The sequence below is a fragment of the Simochromis diagramma genome, unplaced genomic scaffold (genome assembly GCF_900408965.1).
Source record: "Simochromis diagramma unplaced genomic scaffold, fSimDia1.1 OVJJ01000216.1, whole genome shotgun sequence".
Lineage (NCBI taxonomy): Eukaryota > Metazoa > Chordata > Actinopteri > Cichliformes > Cichlidae > Simochromis > Simochromis diagramma.
The window spans coordinates 19,453,893-19,467,958 of NW_024386883.1; the positions used below are offsets into that span (position 1 = coordinate 19,453,893).

At 36.9% G+C, this 14,066-nt stretch overlaps 1 protein-coding gene across 2 annotated transcripts in view; it reads right to left on the minus strand.

Moving 5' to 3' along the window:
- The window catches only part of zgc:77151 (uncharacterized protein LOC337153 homolog), a 44,185-nt gene extending 30,463 nt beyond the window's left edge, over positions 1-13,722 (minus strand). For both annotated transcript variants that reach the window (XR_005695950.1, XM_040032575.1), the window contains exon 1: positions 13,429-13,722. Coding sequence is in view for 1 of the 2 variants with exons in the window: in XM_040032575.1 (XP_039888509.1) it covers positions 13,429-13,449 (21 nt within the window). In the remaining variant the exon portion in view is untranslated. The remainder of the gene's footprint in view (positions 1-13,428) is intronic.
- Positions 13,723-14,066: the final 344 nt, after the last annotated feature.

Genomic DNA, 14,066 nt, shown 5'->3' on the forward strand with positions numbered 1-14,066 from the left:
CCTCATTCAAAGACGTGTTAGCGCGTTGGACAAAGGAAACTCCGGCTCACACGCTTCTGATCAAAGTTTCAGTTCAGGTTTTAGCTTCAGGTCACGTTATTTTTATTAAGATCACAGAGACGTTTTGCAGAAGTGGGCTTCTGATGTAACCACAACTACGTATACTATATACAAACTATTACTTTCTCCACTGACAAAGTCATCGTTATAAAAACTGTCAAACAAATCTAAGTGCTTGACACGAGCCTATAACAGATACATAGTGTTGATATGTCAGATGTTTAATGAATCCATTCTAAAAATAAATATTTTATTCTGTTACAGGTCACAATGTAGAAAAGAATAGCTGGTATAAACTTTTCTTTGTCCAACAGAGTGAAGCTGCAATTTACAGATGTCCCCTAAACACATCAAAATAAACCTGTTTTCAACACTTTTCATCTGTTTTTCTGTGTTTTTGATAGAAACTGTTTGAAGTTTAAATGAAAATCTTTATTGTTTTTAGCTCGCATTAGCGACATCACAGCACCTTAACCCTCTTTACTGCATCCGCCATTTTGGTTTAACGCGTGAAGCGAGCAGAAGCGGAGAACCTCTGTGACCTTCAACCATCCCAAATCTGCCTCGTCCACACACCTGGATGCTTCTGTTAAGTTTTGCTATGCCTATAACATCTATTTATCATCGAGCGAGGGTGTGCTGTGGTAAATCCTTAACCGACCAATCAGCACGCGTTAGCAGACGGCTAGTGTTTGACGGGCAAAAAGCTTCACGGTGAGAAAAAGGATGCGAGTGCTTCTTTAAACTGCACGTTTTGTGTAGAAGTGAGCGGTTATCATTATTATTTTAACTGCTGAGCTCCTTTCACTGCTGTTTACTGAGGCCTCACTCATGAGCGCTGTGACAGGAAGTAGGAAGTGGGATTAGCACGATGTAGAATAGATTCCTTAATCGAGCGAATGATTCAGGTCACATGTCGCAGAAAACCAAACACACTTACAAAGTAAATTAACATATTTCCATCTTTAAGCATTAGACCAAAGTGTTGTTTTTTAAAGGAATTTTAAAGAGCTGGCAGCTGATTTTAGGGCTACATTTATGCAGCGGGGGGTCAAACCTGATGTTTAAGAGGCATTGGGAACGCATCAGTGTCAATGAATGACTCAGAAATGTGCCTGTGTGTGTTACATGTCCTTAAACGCGGCACTGCACTACATCTGGTCCCAAACAACAAATCCATCATGTCTGAAACACACTGGATAAAGACAGGCGAGACCGAGACGTCTCTAATTATTCGATTTTAAATAACCTGCATCACCGCTGCAGAGGGAGATTTTAGATTGATGGCTGCAGCTGGACTTTCAGGTGAAAGTCAGCAGCATGTAACATGTCGCAGAACAAACAGCAGATACATGACAAACAAGTATTTTGATGTGCAGAAGATGACGATGCACACGGTGAAACATTTTCTCCATTTTGAATGCTGACTGTTTGTTTAAAGGCTGCATTCCTGCCTAACCCGAGTCTTCTACTTGTAAATTAGGCAGCGCCTCGTTAGCGCTCAGCAGCTTCTGTTAGCTCGTTTTAGGCCCAGTTAGCACCTGCTCCTTTAGCCATCATCCACTGAAACACTCATGATGATAATTGTAAGTATAAATGTGAGCAGCTTAATATCACAGAACAGGGACAAGCACTACTTATGTGAGAATATCTGCTTAAACAGCCCCGCTAACTTGGTTTGAACGTCCATTTCCTGCATATATTGTGATTTATTAAAGGCGTAGCTGCTTTGGATTCTCAGTTTGGGAGATTTATTTCAGCTCTAGTTTGAACACATTTCTCCTCAGATGTTGTTTTAAAAAAATCATCATGAAAAAGATCACACAGGAGTTTCCATGAAAGCATGAGTGTATTCAAAGATTACTTATATATTGCTGTGGCCGTCACCAAAAAAGACCAGATCCAATAACGTGTGTGTGTGTGTTTCGCAACACTTTGTTTGTGTGCCTCTCGGCGCTGCTGGTTCCTGAAGACGTAAATCTTTAAAAACAGCAGGATGATAAAATGAAAGGAAAATGCACGCGTGCTGTTTTATGTAGAACGCAGCAGACATGCTGATCTAGATTTTACAGCACTACGTGGAAAATACTGCAGCTGTAAAAAACCAAAAAAAGAAAACAAATGCTGCTGTTTGCTGATACTGAATCCATCATCCAGCCTCCACCGCTCTGTGATCCCCGCTCAGAGCTACAGGCCAGAAAAAAACGAATATCTACAACAGCTTTGAATGAAACCTAATATACTCCCCACAGCTGCAGCATGAAAGCTGCAAACGACCTGAAATATTCAGCAAACATTTCTCCCTGACAGAAACAAGGCTGTGGATGCTTCAGATAATAAATAATCTGCAGTTGTTTTCAACAACAAACTGTCAGCATCCTGTATTAAAATGATTTCATATGAGCTTCCTGTTTAAAGCCCCAAAATACTCACGTTACAGCTGCAACAATTATGGGACTGACCCACAGCTATAGATCTGTGTGTGTGCGTCTGTGCACAATGTTTACTTTTCATCATTATGGCTGGAATCTGTGCTAAATAACTGTTGGATCAACAGACAGTGACACTGGAATAACAATGAGTCACAGCTGCCCTGATCGTCCATTTATAGCCGACCAGGTGATACCAGTAACTGATTTATAGTTGACGGACCTCCTCTGGGTAAGCGTTCAATTATTTCACATTATTATTCTTAGAAACCAGTTATATAGAATTTTATGTATATTTTCAGAAATTATGGGCATACATTGACACATTTTATAGATTTGTGGTCACTATTAGACATTTTTATATAACTGCCATTATCTGAAGTTCAGCTAATGTAAGGTTTCAGTTGAAAGCCTGTTGGGATTTCAACATTGCGTCAATTATAACTGAGGGTTCAGAAAACTACAAAAAGTAAAACATCAGTGTAGGAATCCAGAGTTGACTCTAAAAGCCGCCACTACAATGTTGGTTTAACACACTTTCAGCTATTTTTGGCTACGTGGGTGTGGACACGTGCTGGTTCATGAAAGCTTCAAATCCTCCGATTCCATTTTCAATAATTAACCCTTTAAGACCTACCACAGAACCAAGTCCGCCAGAGCTTATCTTTATATTTTTGCATGCTGTAGTGTAATTTTTTCGGAGCATTTCAAGTTGCTATACACCAATACAAGCGTTATAGCCCAAATTTTAATAATATGTATGCATTAAGTCCATAGTTTGCAAAAAAGTGCAATAAACTACAAAAAAATTTAAAATCGTTTTTGTTTATCCCTCAAAATTGTAAATACAAAAAAGTTGCACAAAATAGTTTCTAACAACAGGAAATTTGAATGTTTTCATAGTTTTATCTTTGAGATACACCAATTTTTATATGCTGCAGGAAAAACGAAAATAAATATTATAATGCAAATTTGCAACAAAAAAACAAAAAACAAAAAACCCAGCATATGCATCATAATAAACAATTTCCAGCAGTGCAATTTGAGTTCTAAGCATCCCAGAAACTAAACAGAAAAGCAGTCCCTGAATGTAAAAAGCTACATTTTCCGGGAAAATGATGTCACTTCCGGTTTCGCGCAGGTAATGATGGACATGCGATAGTTCGCGCTGACGTCTATTCCAAAGTAGGAAGTGTTATGAACAGCTGATCTTATCGGCAAAGTGTGTTTCTGGAATATTATGTTTTTGTTGCTGCAAGTGCTTTTTATGCAGTTTTTGCAAAGCTATGTGTGGAAGGAAACCGTGACCGAGGACAAGCTGAATGCATAAGATGTAAGTATAACTCCTCCAGTTTCAAATGCAAAAAAAAGTATTGTTCTACAGAGATTTAAAAATAGTTAGGCACAATTGAGCATGCCCGCTCCGACTGGTTTTAAAGGGTTAAATTATTAATAAACTTAAAAAAAACAAAAACAAAAAACATTTAAAATGTTTAAGCTTGAAAAAAACAACAACAACAAAATAAAGTATTTTTTTTATATTAATATTATTAAATAATTATAACAACTTCCATATTGGCTTCACTTCTCAGATCCACAAGCTAGGTCTAATTTTAGAGATGCTAAAGTCTGCGTTAGCACTGAAGCTAAGGTTAGCCAACATTAGCCAAATTAGCCAACATTAGTTTTCTGAAGCTAATCTGGTGAAAAGTAAAAATGATTTTCACCAGGAGAAAACTATCATCAGTTTATAAAGGCAGTGTTCAGTCTTTATGATAAAAATCCAACCCTGAGCTAGCTTTCTTCTGGCTAATGTTAGCAGGCAAGCTAGTGTTAATTAACACCTATTTTTTATGAGCTAAGCTTTTTCAAGTCAACAAATTAGTGTAAGCTCCCAGAGGTAATCTAATAACTTAGCTTTTCATTTTATAATTGTCTTTGTATCAGCTAACTTTACCAAATAACCAGCACCATATTCAGCTAGTTTACCAGCATCACCAATAACAGAACTGAGAGCTAGCTGCAGCTGTAGTCTTTTTGTGTTTTTGCCAAAATCCCTTCAGGAGCTAACGTGCTCCATGATACCAGGTTAACAGTATTGACTTTAAAGATGAGTAAAGAGAGAAATAACTTTCTACAGTAACAGCAAACATTGGGCCAGTTAGCCAGTAAGCATAATATTAATATCAAGGTTTCTGTATTTAATCAATATTTAACAGTATTTAATATAATACTGGAGTATAGTTAACTTGTCTTTTCATTGTTAAATTACTTCTCTTGTGGGGATAGGTTAATTGGATAATCCAAATGGCCACTAGGTGTGAATGTGCGAGTGAATGTGAGTGCGAATGGTTGTCTGTCCCTGTGTGTTGGCCCTGCGACAGACTGGCGACCTGTCCAAGGTGGACCCCGCCTCTCGCCCTATGACAGCTGACAGCTTCTCTTGATGATCAACTTAATTTTATATGTTAATACCCCACAAAAACATAATAAAAAAATTAAGCAATGGAAAAAAAGAAACGTTTCTAATGAATTTTCAGTTAATCTTGTAATTTTCAAGTTAACCCTGTGAAGGAAATTACAGTATTACAATACACTTCACATTTTAGCTGAGTCCCTCACTAAATTTGTATTTATAGTATTATATACAAACATAAGAAGATTAGAATGTCTAAGACAAATATCATCACAAATACACTTCAAGAGTCTCATAATCTGGATTAATGAATATCAAGTGAGTAACATCGAAGTATATCAAAAAGTCGGTGAATTTCCTAAATAAGTATTATGGAACCTTTTGGGGAAATTTTAGGCTGATTAATTATGATCAAAGCACCAAGTTTCCCTTAATATCACTGACTAAATATTGAAGTATTGATCATTACAGTAAATTGAATTGTTGGGTTATATAAACATCTACAGAGGCCTTTAAAAAGTTTGATCAATCAACACTAACAAAAAAACATAAAAGCACACGCACCACCAAACTCTTTAACACAATTATTTGGGACTATGTACGCTTACTTATTAATACTAGTGACTTGTGACAGCCATACGCGTTTGTTTTTAACATTATACAGACAGAAAAAGGGAGAAAACTGATCAATCGAATTCACTTCAGTGTTAAAAACAGTATGAGGTGCATGAGAAAGGCAACAGAAGTGTAAAACCTAACTTTAAATATACTTTGAACATTTGTTTAAAAGCAGGATTATGTTGATATATTAAAAGTCAGATACCAGAAAGACACCGATTACTTCATATATGTGTATGTGTGCATATGTGTATATATATTCTATAAACTTGCAAACCAGTCCCTGTAAAGTATGATACGAACTTTAAGATAGGAGAAGAAAGAGGAAATTGGTCATTTTAAAAAAAAAAAATCTTTAAATATTTGGGACCAAGTTTCTGTTGTAGAGCTAAACTTTGAGTCCACCAACTACTGAAGTCCTGATATTAAAGGGAACAGCAGAGAGCTGGGTGGTTTGGAGTTTTTTCCACATTGCGTGAATTGAAATAAATCAGGCAGAGGTCACATTCACCCAGCCTCTTATCCACATAAAAATAAAGAGAGCTCAGTGTATAAGCTCAGGGTGTGGCGGGCCGTGCAGCTGCTCTCCATTTACTCATGATCGAAGATTCACAAAATAAAATCGAGTTCATTTTCTGCTCTTTCCACAGCAGGATCAGCACAGAGGAGACTCTGCTCCCAAACATCAACCAGTCCTTCCTGTTCGGCCTGTAGCCGCTGTGACGTTTCACCTCCTCCTTCACCCTGAATATTCACAAATTCCCACTCTTCTGTTGATTATCCACAACCCCCACCCTACCCCACCCAGAACGCCCTCCCCCATTTATCCCACCACCACCAGCAGCCCTCCCCCACCCGCTGCTGCAGCTCTGCAGACCAGCTGCAGCTGGCCCAGGATCAATTTTTAGAAAGATAGAGCAGAAAATATACATATCAGCTACACATGGAGTCAGGTAGCAACACTAACAGCACCACAATGTAAAAGCAGACAGCGGATGACATTTAACTACGTCACCGTGGAACTCAGCAGACTCACGAAAACACCAAAAACATGAATCAGCCTCTCAGAGTTTTATATTAACAGTGTTCTGCTGCTGCAGCAGCACAAGGTCGCCGCTGCTGAATGTCAGAAAAACTCAGCTATAGGAACTGAAATTACAGAACCGCAGGAGATTAAATAAAACACAGCGTCACCGTGGAAACATTGCAACATACAAGAATAAAACACATGTAAGATCACTGGAGACGAATACTGCACAATTACAGCAGCAGCGCGGCCCCAGAGGACAATTATTAAAACACTACAGAGGAAAAATAAACCGTCAGACATGCAGACAGTCACAGAAACACGGGTTTGACGTCCAAGTGAAGAAGCAACAGAGTAAAGTTTTAATTTTAAATGAGTCAGAGTGACGTGGGAACATTATTGACATTAACAAGCCTCAAAGCTGCCATAAAACTGATGTGTTTATAAAAGGATACTCATCAAAGATGGAAACATTACATTTAGATGAAAATCACCCCAGAAGAAGCCACAACAACCAGATTTTCTCCGTCCTAATAAAGATGCAACAGTTTCAGCTTTAAGCAGGTTCATTAAGGAACGTAACAACGTCATCTCAGTAACAGACACTTCTGTAAAGCACTCACTTAATACTCTACATTAAATGAGTGGTATAATAATAATACACTACGCATTGAATACTGAGTCTCATGACTGCTATAAATATGCATTTTTAACCTGTAATAACAACATACAACTAGAAACATGCCACATACATATGTTTGATCTAAAACCCTAAATAATATTTATTGGGTCACTGTAAGAATGTTTTGGGTTTATTCGTAATGATAAAAACACTATTATGAGATTAAATATCAACGAGTCAATCCGACTTCAAATTACATTTTAAAAAATGTCAATAACTAAAAGAAAAACAAAATCAATGCTCAATATTATGTCAAAAAAGTAAGAGATTCTTAAGTTAAGTTAAAATTGTATTTAATTATTAGCATTATAATGCAAAAACACCAGATTCATATCAAAGAGTTGAAGCAGGTTTAGATTTGTAGCTGAGCACCAAACTTATGACTCATCTTCCTGGTGGGAACAACGTGGAGGTAAGAAAGGGTTTGGGTGTCCGACACGTTACGAAGGAACATGTTGGGTATTAAATCTTCTACGTACTGATAATTCGTCATTAATGTCACAACATATGTTTATATGATTTTAATTTACTATTGATTTTCCATGTTGTTCAAACACGTCACAACTTCGTCATGTCATTACAGTCAGTATGGTAAATCTGTAGGTCTCCACTCAAAGGTTTCTGCGATACTGACGGTCAGATTGAAACGTGTTGACAGTTAATAGGTTCAGATATCAGGTGAAAAATGTTCATTTCACAATTTTATTTATGTTGCAAAAAAAAAAAAAATCTTTAGATATCACGATAATATCGTTACTGCGATTTTTGTGAAAGCACCGATTGAAACAACCTAAATATTAGACACACGAGTTTCAGCTCTTAATAGAGCAGAATATCTGACGAGAGAACGAGATGACGATGAAGAAAATGCAAAATTGAGATTAATATTCGACATATTCAAGATGGCAGGAAGAGACCGAGTTCCCATAAAATGTTCCCAAACGTTGTGCAGACTGCTAAACACAGACATGAACTCTTCAAGCACAACAACAAACCAGATTAAGGACATAAAAATAAAGGAGGGTAAGAACGCTGTGAAGTCTTGTAAAGTCTGACACAAATATCCAGAATGAGCAGAAAATTATGGAGGACGTGAACGTCTGACAGCGACTGAAATGACGACTTTTTCCATCCCATTATTGTATTTCCTCATCAGTTTCCTCAATATCACATTTTTTAGTTTAGTTTTTTTTATTTTTCTTGGATTATAACAAAGGTTTATGGATCTTTTGGATCTTCTGTATGAAAGGCAGGCTTATAAAAACCAACCCATCGAATCCACAGATCCACAGTTAGTGTTACTGCAAAATACTGACCTCAGTTCTGGTTTTTACCGTAAAGAAACGTATGCTGTGCTTTATAAAATTAAGAAAATAATACTGTAATATCATAAAATTAAGTGAATAATTTGGTTAGTCATTGATGGATTATTGGCTAATAATTGACTCAAAATTTCCTGTACAGGACTAATAAACAGTTACAGCTCGGGTGATGTGCATTCAGTGCTACAGACGTACATATCAGTCACAAATATGAGAGATATGGTTTGGAAAAAGAGAAACGATCATTCCCAGGAATAATAAAAGCATGTTAAAGGTTTCAATGCACTTTTACAAACACAATAATCAGCTTTTTTATACATATACGTGTATATAAGTGTAATAAAAGTGACAGTTAATTAAACCTCAGACATGACCTTTAATATGTAATAAGACTGGAACAAATGTCAGTAAATATTCACATCTGAGAGCTGGAGCCAAACTGATTTTGTATTTAATATTTAAAAAAATAAAATCTGGATTAATTTATCAAATTAATATCAAATTATCAAATTAATTTATCAAAAATTATATTACTAAACACATTTTTTGTAAAAATTGTAAATGTGTTTAGTCAGGAAATGAAAAATTAACTTATAGTCGTCCAACAAATCAATGAATCATCAATATTGTTGGCAGATCAATAAGAAAACGCAGCAGAAATATTCAAGCAGAGAAAAACAACAAACCACAAGATGAAAATAAAAAATTGGGATTTTTTCCATGAACAAACGCTGATGTATTGACGAAATATTGTTATCAGCTTGTTTGGTAAATCGATTAAGCAGATTATTTGTAGAGATCGAACCTTTTACAGCCAAACGAGCAGGAAAACAAAGATAACAGGATCAAAACGGCTGCTCAGCTAACACTCAGAGAGCTGGGATTATATTTTTGCTTAGTGATTGTTAAATGAGTCGTTAAAACTGCTACTTTTTCACTCCTCTGTTGTCGACTAATCAATTAACCCTGAGGGTGTAGATGTCTGTGGATATAAGAGCTGTAAAAAACAAGAACAAATACCACTGAGCTCAAATTTCAACAAGCCAGAAACGAAAATGTGGATGATTCTTGGTGAGCAGTTGGACAATAATGAGAAACAGGACTGGGTTATCTTCTGTCCATACCCTGCTCCATTCATCCATGAAACTTTATTTTCTTAATACACAAAGGAAAAAATAAAGGAAGTAAGAAATTTAGTTCAAGCTACAGAAAAACAAGCCCAGCAACTAATCCTACGACTACTGCGTTAATCCCTGGAGTTGTAGATATGTGCAGGTATGGGCAGGAAGAAACAAAAGTACAGCAAGCTAAGACATAACCACAAATCATCTCACGCTGACACAGGAGGAGAAACTTTAAAACCATACACGGGCAAAACTCAACACTGCTGATTATTTGTGACCCAAATCAAATGATCTGAGACGTCTCGGAGTCTCTACACGTGCGAGCAGGAAAACCAGAAATGTTCTGTTCAAACCCGACGAGCTGAAAAACAAACTTTTGATTTGTTGGTCATCAAAATTTGTATTTTAGTGAATCAGTGGTGCTTTGTGGAGACTGAATAGGAGAACTCAAAGCACCATAAATTTAATTAAGCTGGAAATAAGAGGATTTTCTTGCTTAAATTGTGATGCGAGTCATTCATACAAACTGGAAATTTAAGCACAGATCTCATTTTTATTGAGAAAATTTACTTTTCAGCTCCACGTCCACAAAGTTTAACCTCAAAAATGACCAAATCATTTTCTGATAATCTACTAACCATAAATCCACTCACTGTTAGCAACGCAGCTGCAGATATTTAAACCACGATATTTGCTATATTATAAATATAACACACCAGTAATCATTCAGGAGCCTATATTCAGATATTGTGAGAAATAAAAGTCATTTTTAAGTAAACGTGTAACCTTACCCTGCTGTGCTTCTGATTCATCATCTGAGGACCAACACAACACTTAGTTTAATGTTGGATCATCATTTTAGTTATTAAAATGTGCCCAAGTAGAGATAGATGACAAAAATACAACTTACTATGTACTTATTACTCAGGTTATTACTCAAACACATAAGAAAGAAACATACATTTTGACCTTAAAGATCACCATCACATTTGTTTGATTAGTGATCAGCTGCTAATCTATGATCCAAGTGACTCACTGAGCAATTTAGTTTAAAAGATTTAAATGGCAGAAAAAGCAAAAACCCAACAAAGTAACAACTTTTCTCTTTAGCTCACGTTTAACACACAGCTGCCCCACGCAGACAAATCGGTATCAGCGCTCGTTCATTTCCTTCCAGGATCTAAATCAATTCATCTCAGATGTCCTGACTTTTATACACGTTTAAATACATAAAGAAATTCTATTTACTCACATGAGCTGAAGCTCAACGCTGGGTTGGTTAAGTTCTGACGAATTGTTCATCAAAATGTTTGAGGCTCTCCTAATCAATGAATCCATGAAATGATAACTTTAGATTGGAAATCTGAGTAAAGTGAACACAGCACAGTAATATAAACGGCTTCTTTTATCAATGAGATCATTGTTTTTACACTTAGGAACAGAAAAATCTACTTTTTTGGGTCACATTTAACAAAAGAAACTAGCAGAAAAATCACCTTTAAACTGGTTTCTGAGTATTTTTCTACAAATCTACTAAGTTACGATCTTTGTAAGCAAAGCTACGTTCACTGTTCAGCTCGCATTTAACAAACTGAAGATCAATCGATATCGACAGCAGAGGCGAATAATTTCCTCCAATAAGATCATCTGTAAACATGTATGCTGCTCATATCTGATCAAACACAATCAAGAAACACAACAACGTAACACAAAAATGTCTGCAGGTCATTTGTGCGATCAATAACCAACCGATCAGTGATCTTCAGTCAGACACTCGTCTGACAAAGTTCAAACATAAACATCACCTTGAAATTTGTTTCAGATTCATTTTTATTAATGTGTAAACTCAGCTGAATACTCATTAACCATGAAGGGAAGATCTTTGTCAGCATGGAGGCAGGAAAAGACGCACAACAAACTTTCTGAAGGAATTTGGAGTAATGGGAACACAAAGAGCTGTAACAGACAAACTAGTTCATAGGCATGTTTTATGGGTTCATTGTCTAACCAATCAATCACCGACATGCAGGCATTTGAGTGGGAGAGCTCATTTACACCAACAAACACAAAAATCACCTTTAAATTAGTTTCTGACTCATTTTCGTATCAATGTGTCCCCCGACTCTAATTACAAGCAGGAAAAGGACTCAAACTAAGTCAGTATTTAGTCCTGCAGAACCAGTTTCAGCCCCTGAATTAGTTGCATACATGTATTTAAGTTAATTACAGTGAGAATATATGATAAATGCCAGCATGAAGTGAGCTTTCTGTGTCATAAACATGCCATTATCCAGTGTAGCCCAGTCTACCAGTATCTTTTTCCTTTTTTCCCCCGTGGCCCTGGGGGAGGGCTGAAGCAGTGCTCCAGCCTACCACAGGCAGGAAAATAAGAGGCACATAATATAATCTGAGCTGTGAGAGGCAGCCCTCTGTCTAAAACGCGCACACACACACACACACACACAGGAATTTAAGATGGAAACCCTTAATCTGCACCATGCCTGCGTCAGTTCTCGTGATATTTCTGACAATAATGCAGTGAGATTTTTTTTCTAACACTGTTTTCAACCCAGGAAGGAAGAGAAATTAAAAAACGTCTCCTGCTTTGCACATAAATAAATAAATAAATAAACTAAATAAAGCAGCAGTATTGACCTTGGGTATATCCTGTTATTCAAAAGCTCACAAGTTCAGCACTGAAGGAAAAACTCTCAGTGTTGCAATAAATTAATATTTAAACAGAGACATTGTAAAAATATACAAGCAGCACTGGAATATTAAATATCTCTACATCCACGCAGCGCCACACATGGAGCGTTTCAGTCCAAATAAATGACTTTTATTTCTTATAAAGCCCACGCTGCCCTCGCTGTGTGTCCTCTGGCGTGTTTCCTGCTCGCTCGATTTTTATTTGATTTTGATTTTTTTTTTTTGCACTTGAAATAGCCTTGACCAAAAAAAAACAACAACTCCACATTTCAGTTCCCCTTCACGCAAACACACAATAATAAGATTCCTCCTTAAAACTGTTCCAATTACAGCGGAGACAAAATGTCGGGAGGATTTGATCATAATATCAATATGCTTCCTATTAAAAGCAACACTGCTCCACCTCGTCCTGAAAATATTTCTAATCTCTAATATCACGTCGGGCTGGGAATTAATTCTCATAAAAATGGAGAACATGTCGATGGCAGCTCGGCTGCTTTTTCTTTGGGGCTGGAAAAAAACAGGAGGGTAAAAGTTTCCTGATATTTTCAGGGCAAGAATTTAATTTTATTTTGAGCTAATGTGCTTCTTGTTAGTGTGGGTGGGGGTTGGTAGCCGGAGGAAGAAACTGTCGACACGACACACAAAGAAATTAATCATTAACACGGAGAAAATATCAGAAATATTAAACTGGAATTTAACGGCTGGGTAGGATAGGAAACGAGGCGACAGCTCGGTGTCACAGCCCATTGTTTCCCCCCACGAAAAATACAAATATCACCGATTTATTAGGAGGCAGAAAAAAGTTGAGCCTGGCTGAATAAAGTTGTAATTGCAGTCAGAGCAACTCTCCGTGCCTGGGTTTGGCTGATATGAGAAAACACTCAATACGACATGGCCAAAGTAAATGAAATAAAACCCAGAATTCAGGCTTCAATCCGCGCCGACGCTAGCTTAAAATATTCTCCACGTCAACAGGTCAAAAAACGGCCGGCCACCAGCGACATAAACGGCTTTATTTGGAAATTACATCGGCTTTACCTGTATTGCATTGTGCTCCATTGCAGTCCTGCATTCCCCTCTCTGTGAGGCCCTTCTCCGGTTACGCCGCCGGGACTCGCCGACACACAAACAAACGCACCAGAGGAAGAATAAAAAAAAATAAAAATAAAAATAATAAAGCTTTTTTTTTTTTTTTTTTTGGACAGGATCTAGGTGTGGCCAAAGTTTGCCACAGAGTACAACTTAATGTTAAAGTCACTCTCACAGCGGAGTTGGAGCATCTTTAGCTTCAGAAACGTGACGTATTTCCGACCGACACGGAACACGAGGGCGGGGTTTACACACGGCAGTTTAAACCCAGTAACACGGTTATTATTTTATTTTACTCTTTACTTCATTCCGTTTCAAACAGTTTAACCGCAGCGGCTCCTTTTAGCGGATTTTAAAAAGTAATAATATCGACATGAAGGATGTATATACAACATATAACTACATTAGGTTATTAAAGGAAGCTAATTATAAAGCAATAACTAAAATTATAGCTGTGGCGATCAATAAATTAAAAAATAAAAATAGTTCACTGAAATAAAAGTAGGAACAATAGTATGAAAAAATATCTTAGACAACTTTATGTACTTGAAAAAAAGGAAAGAATCAGGAGATGTAATCAGTCCTTA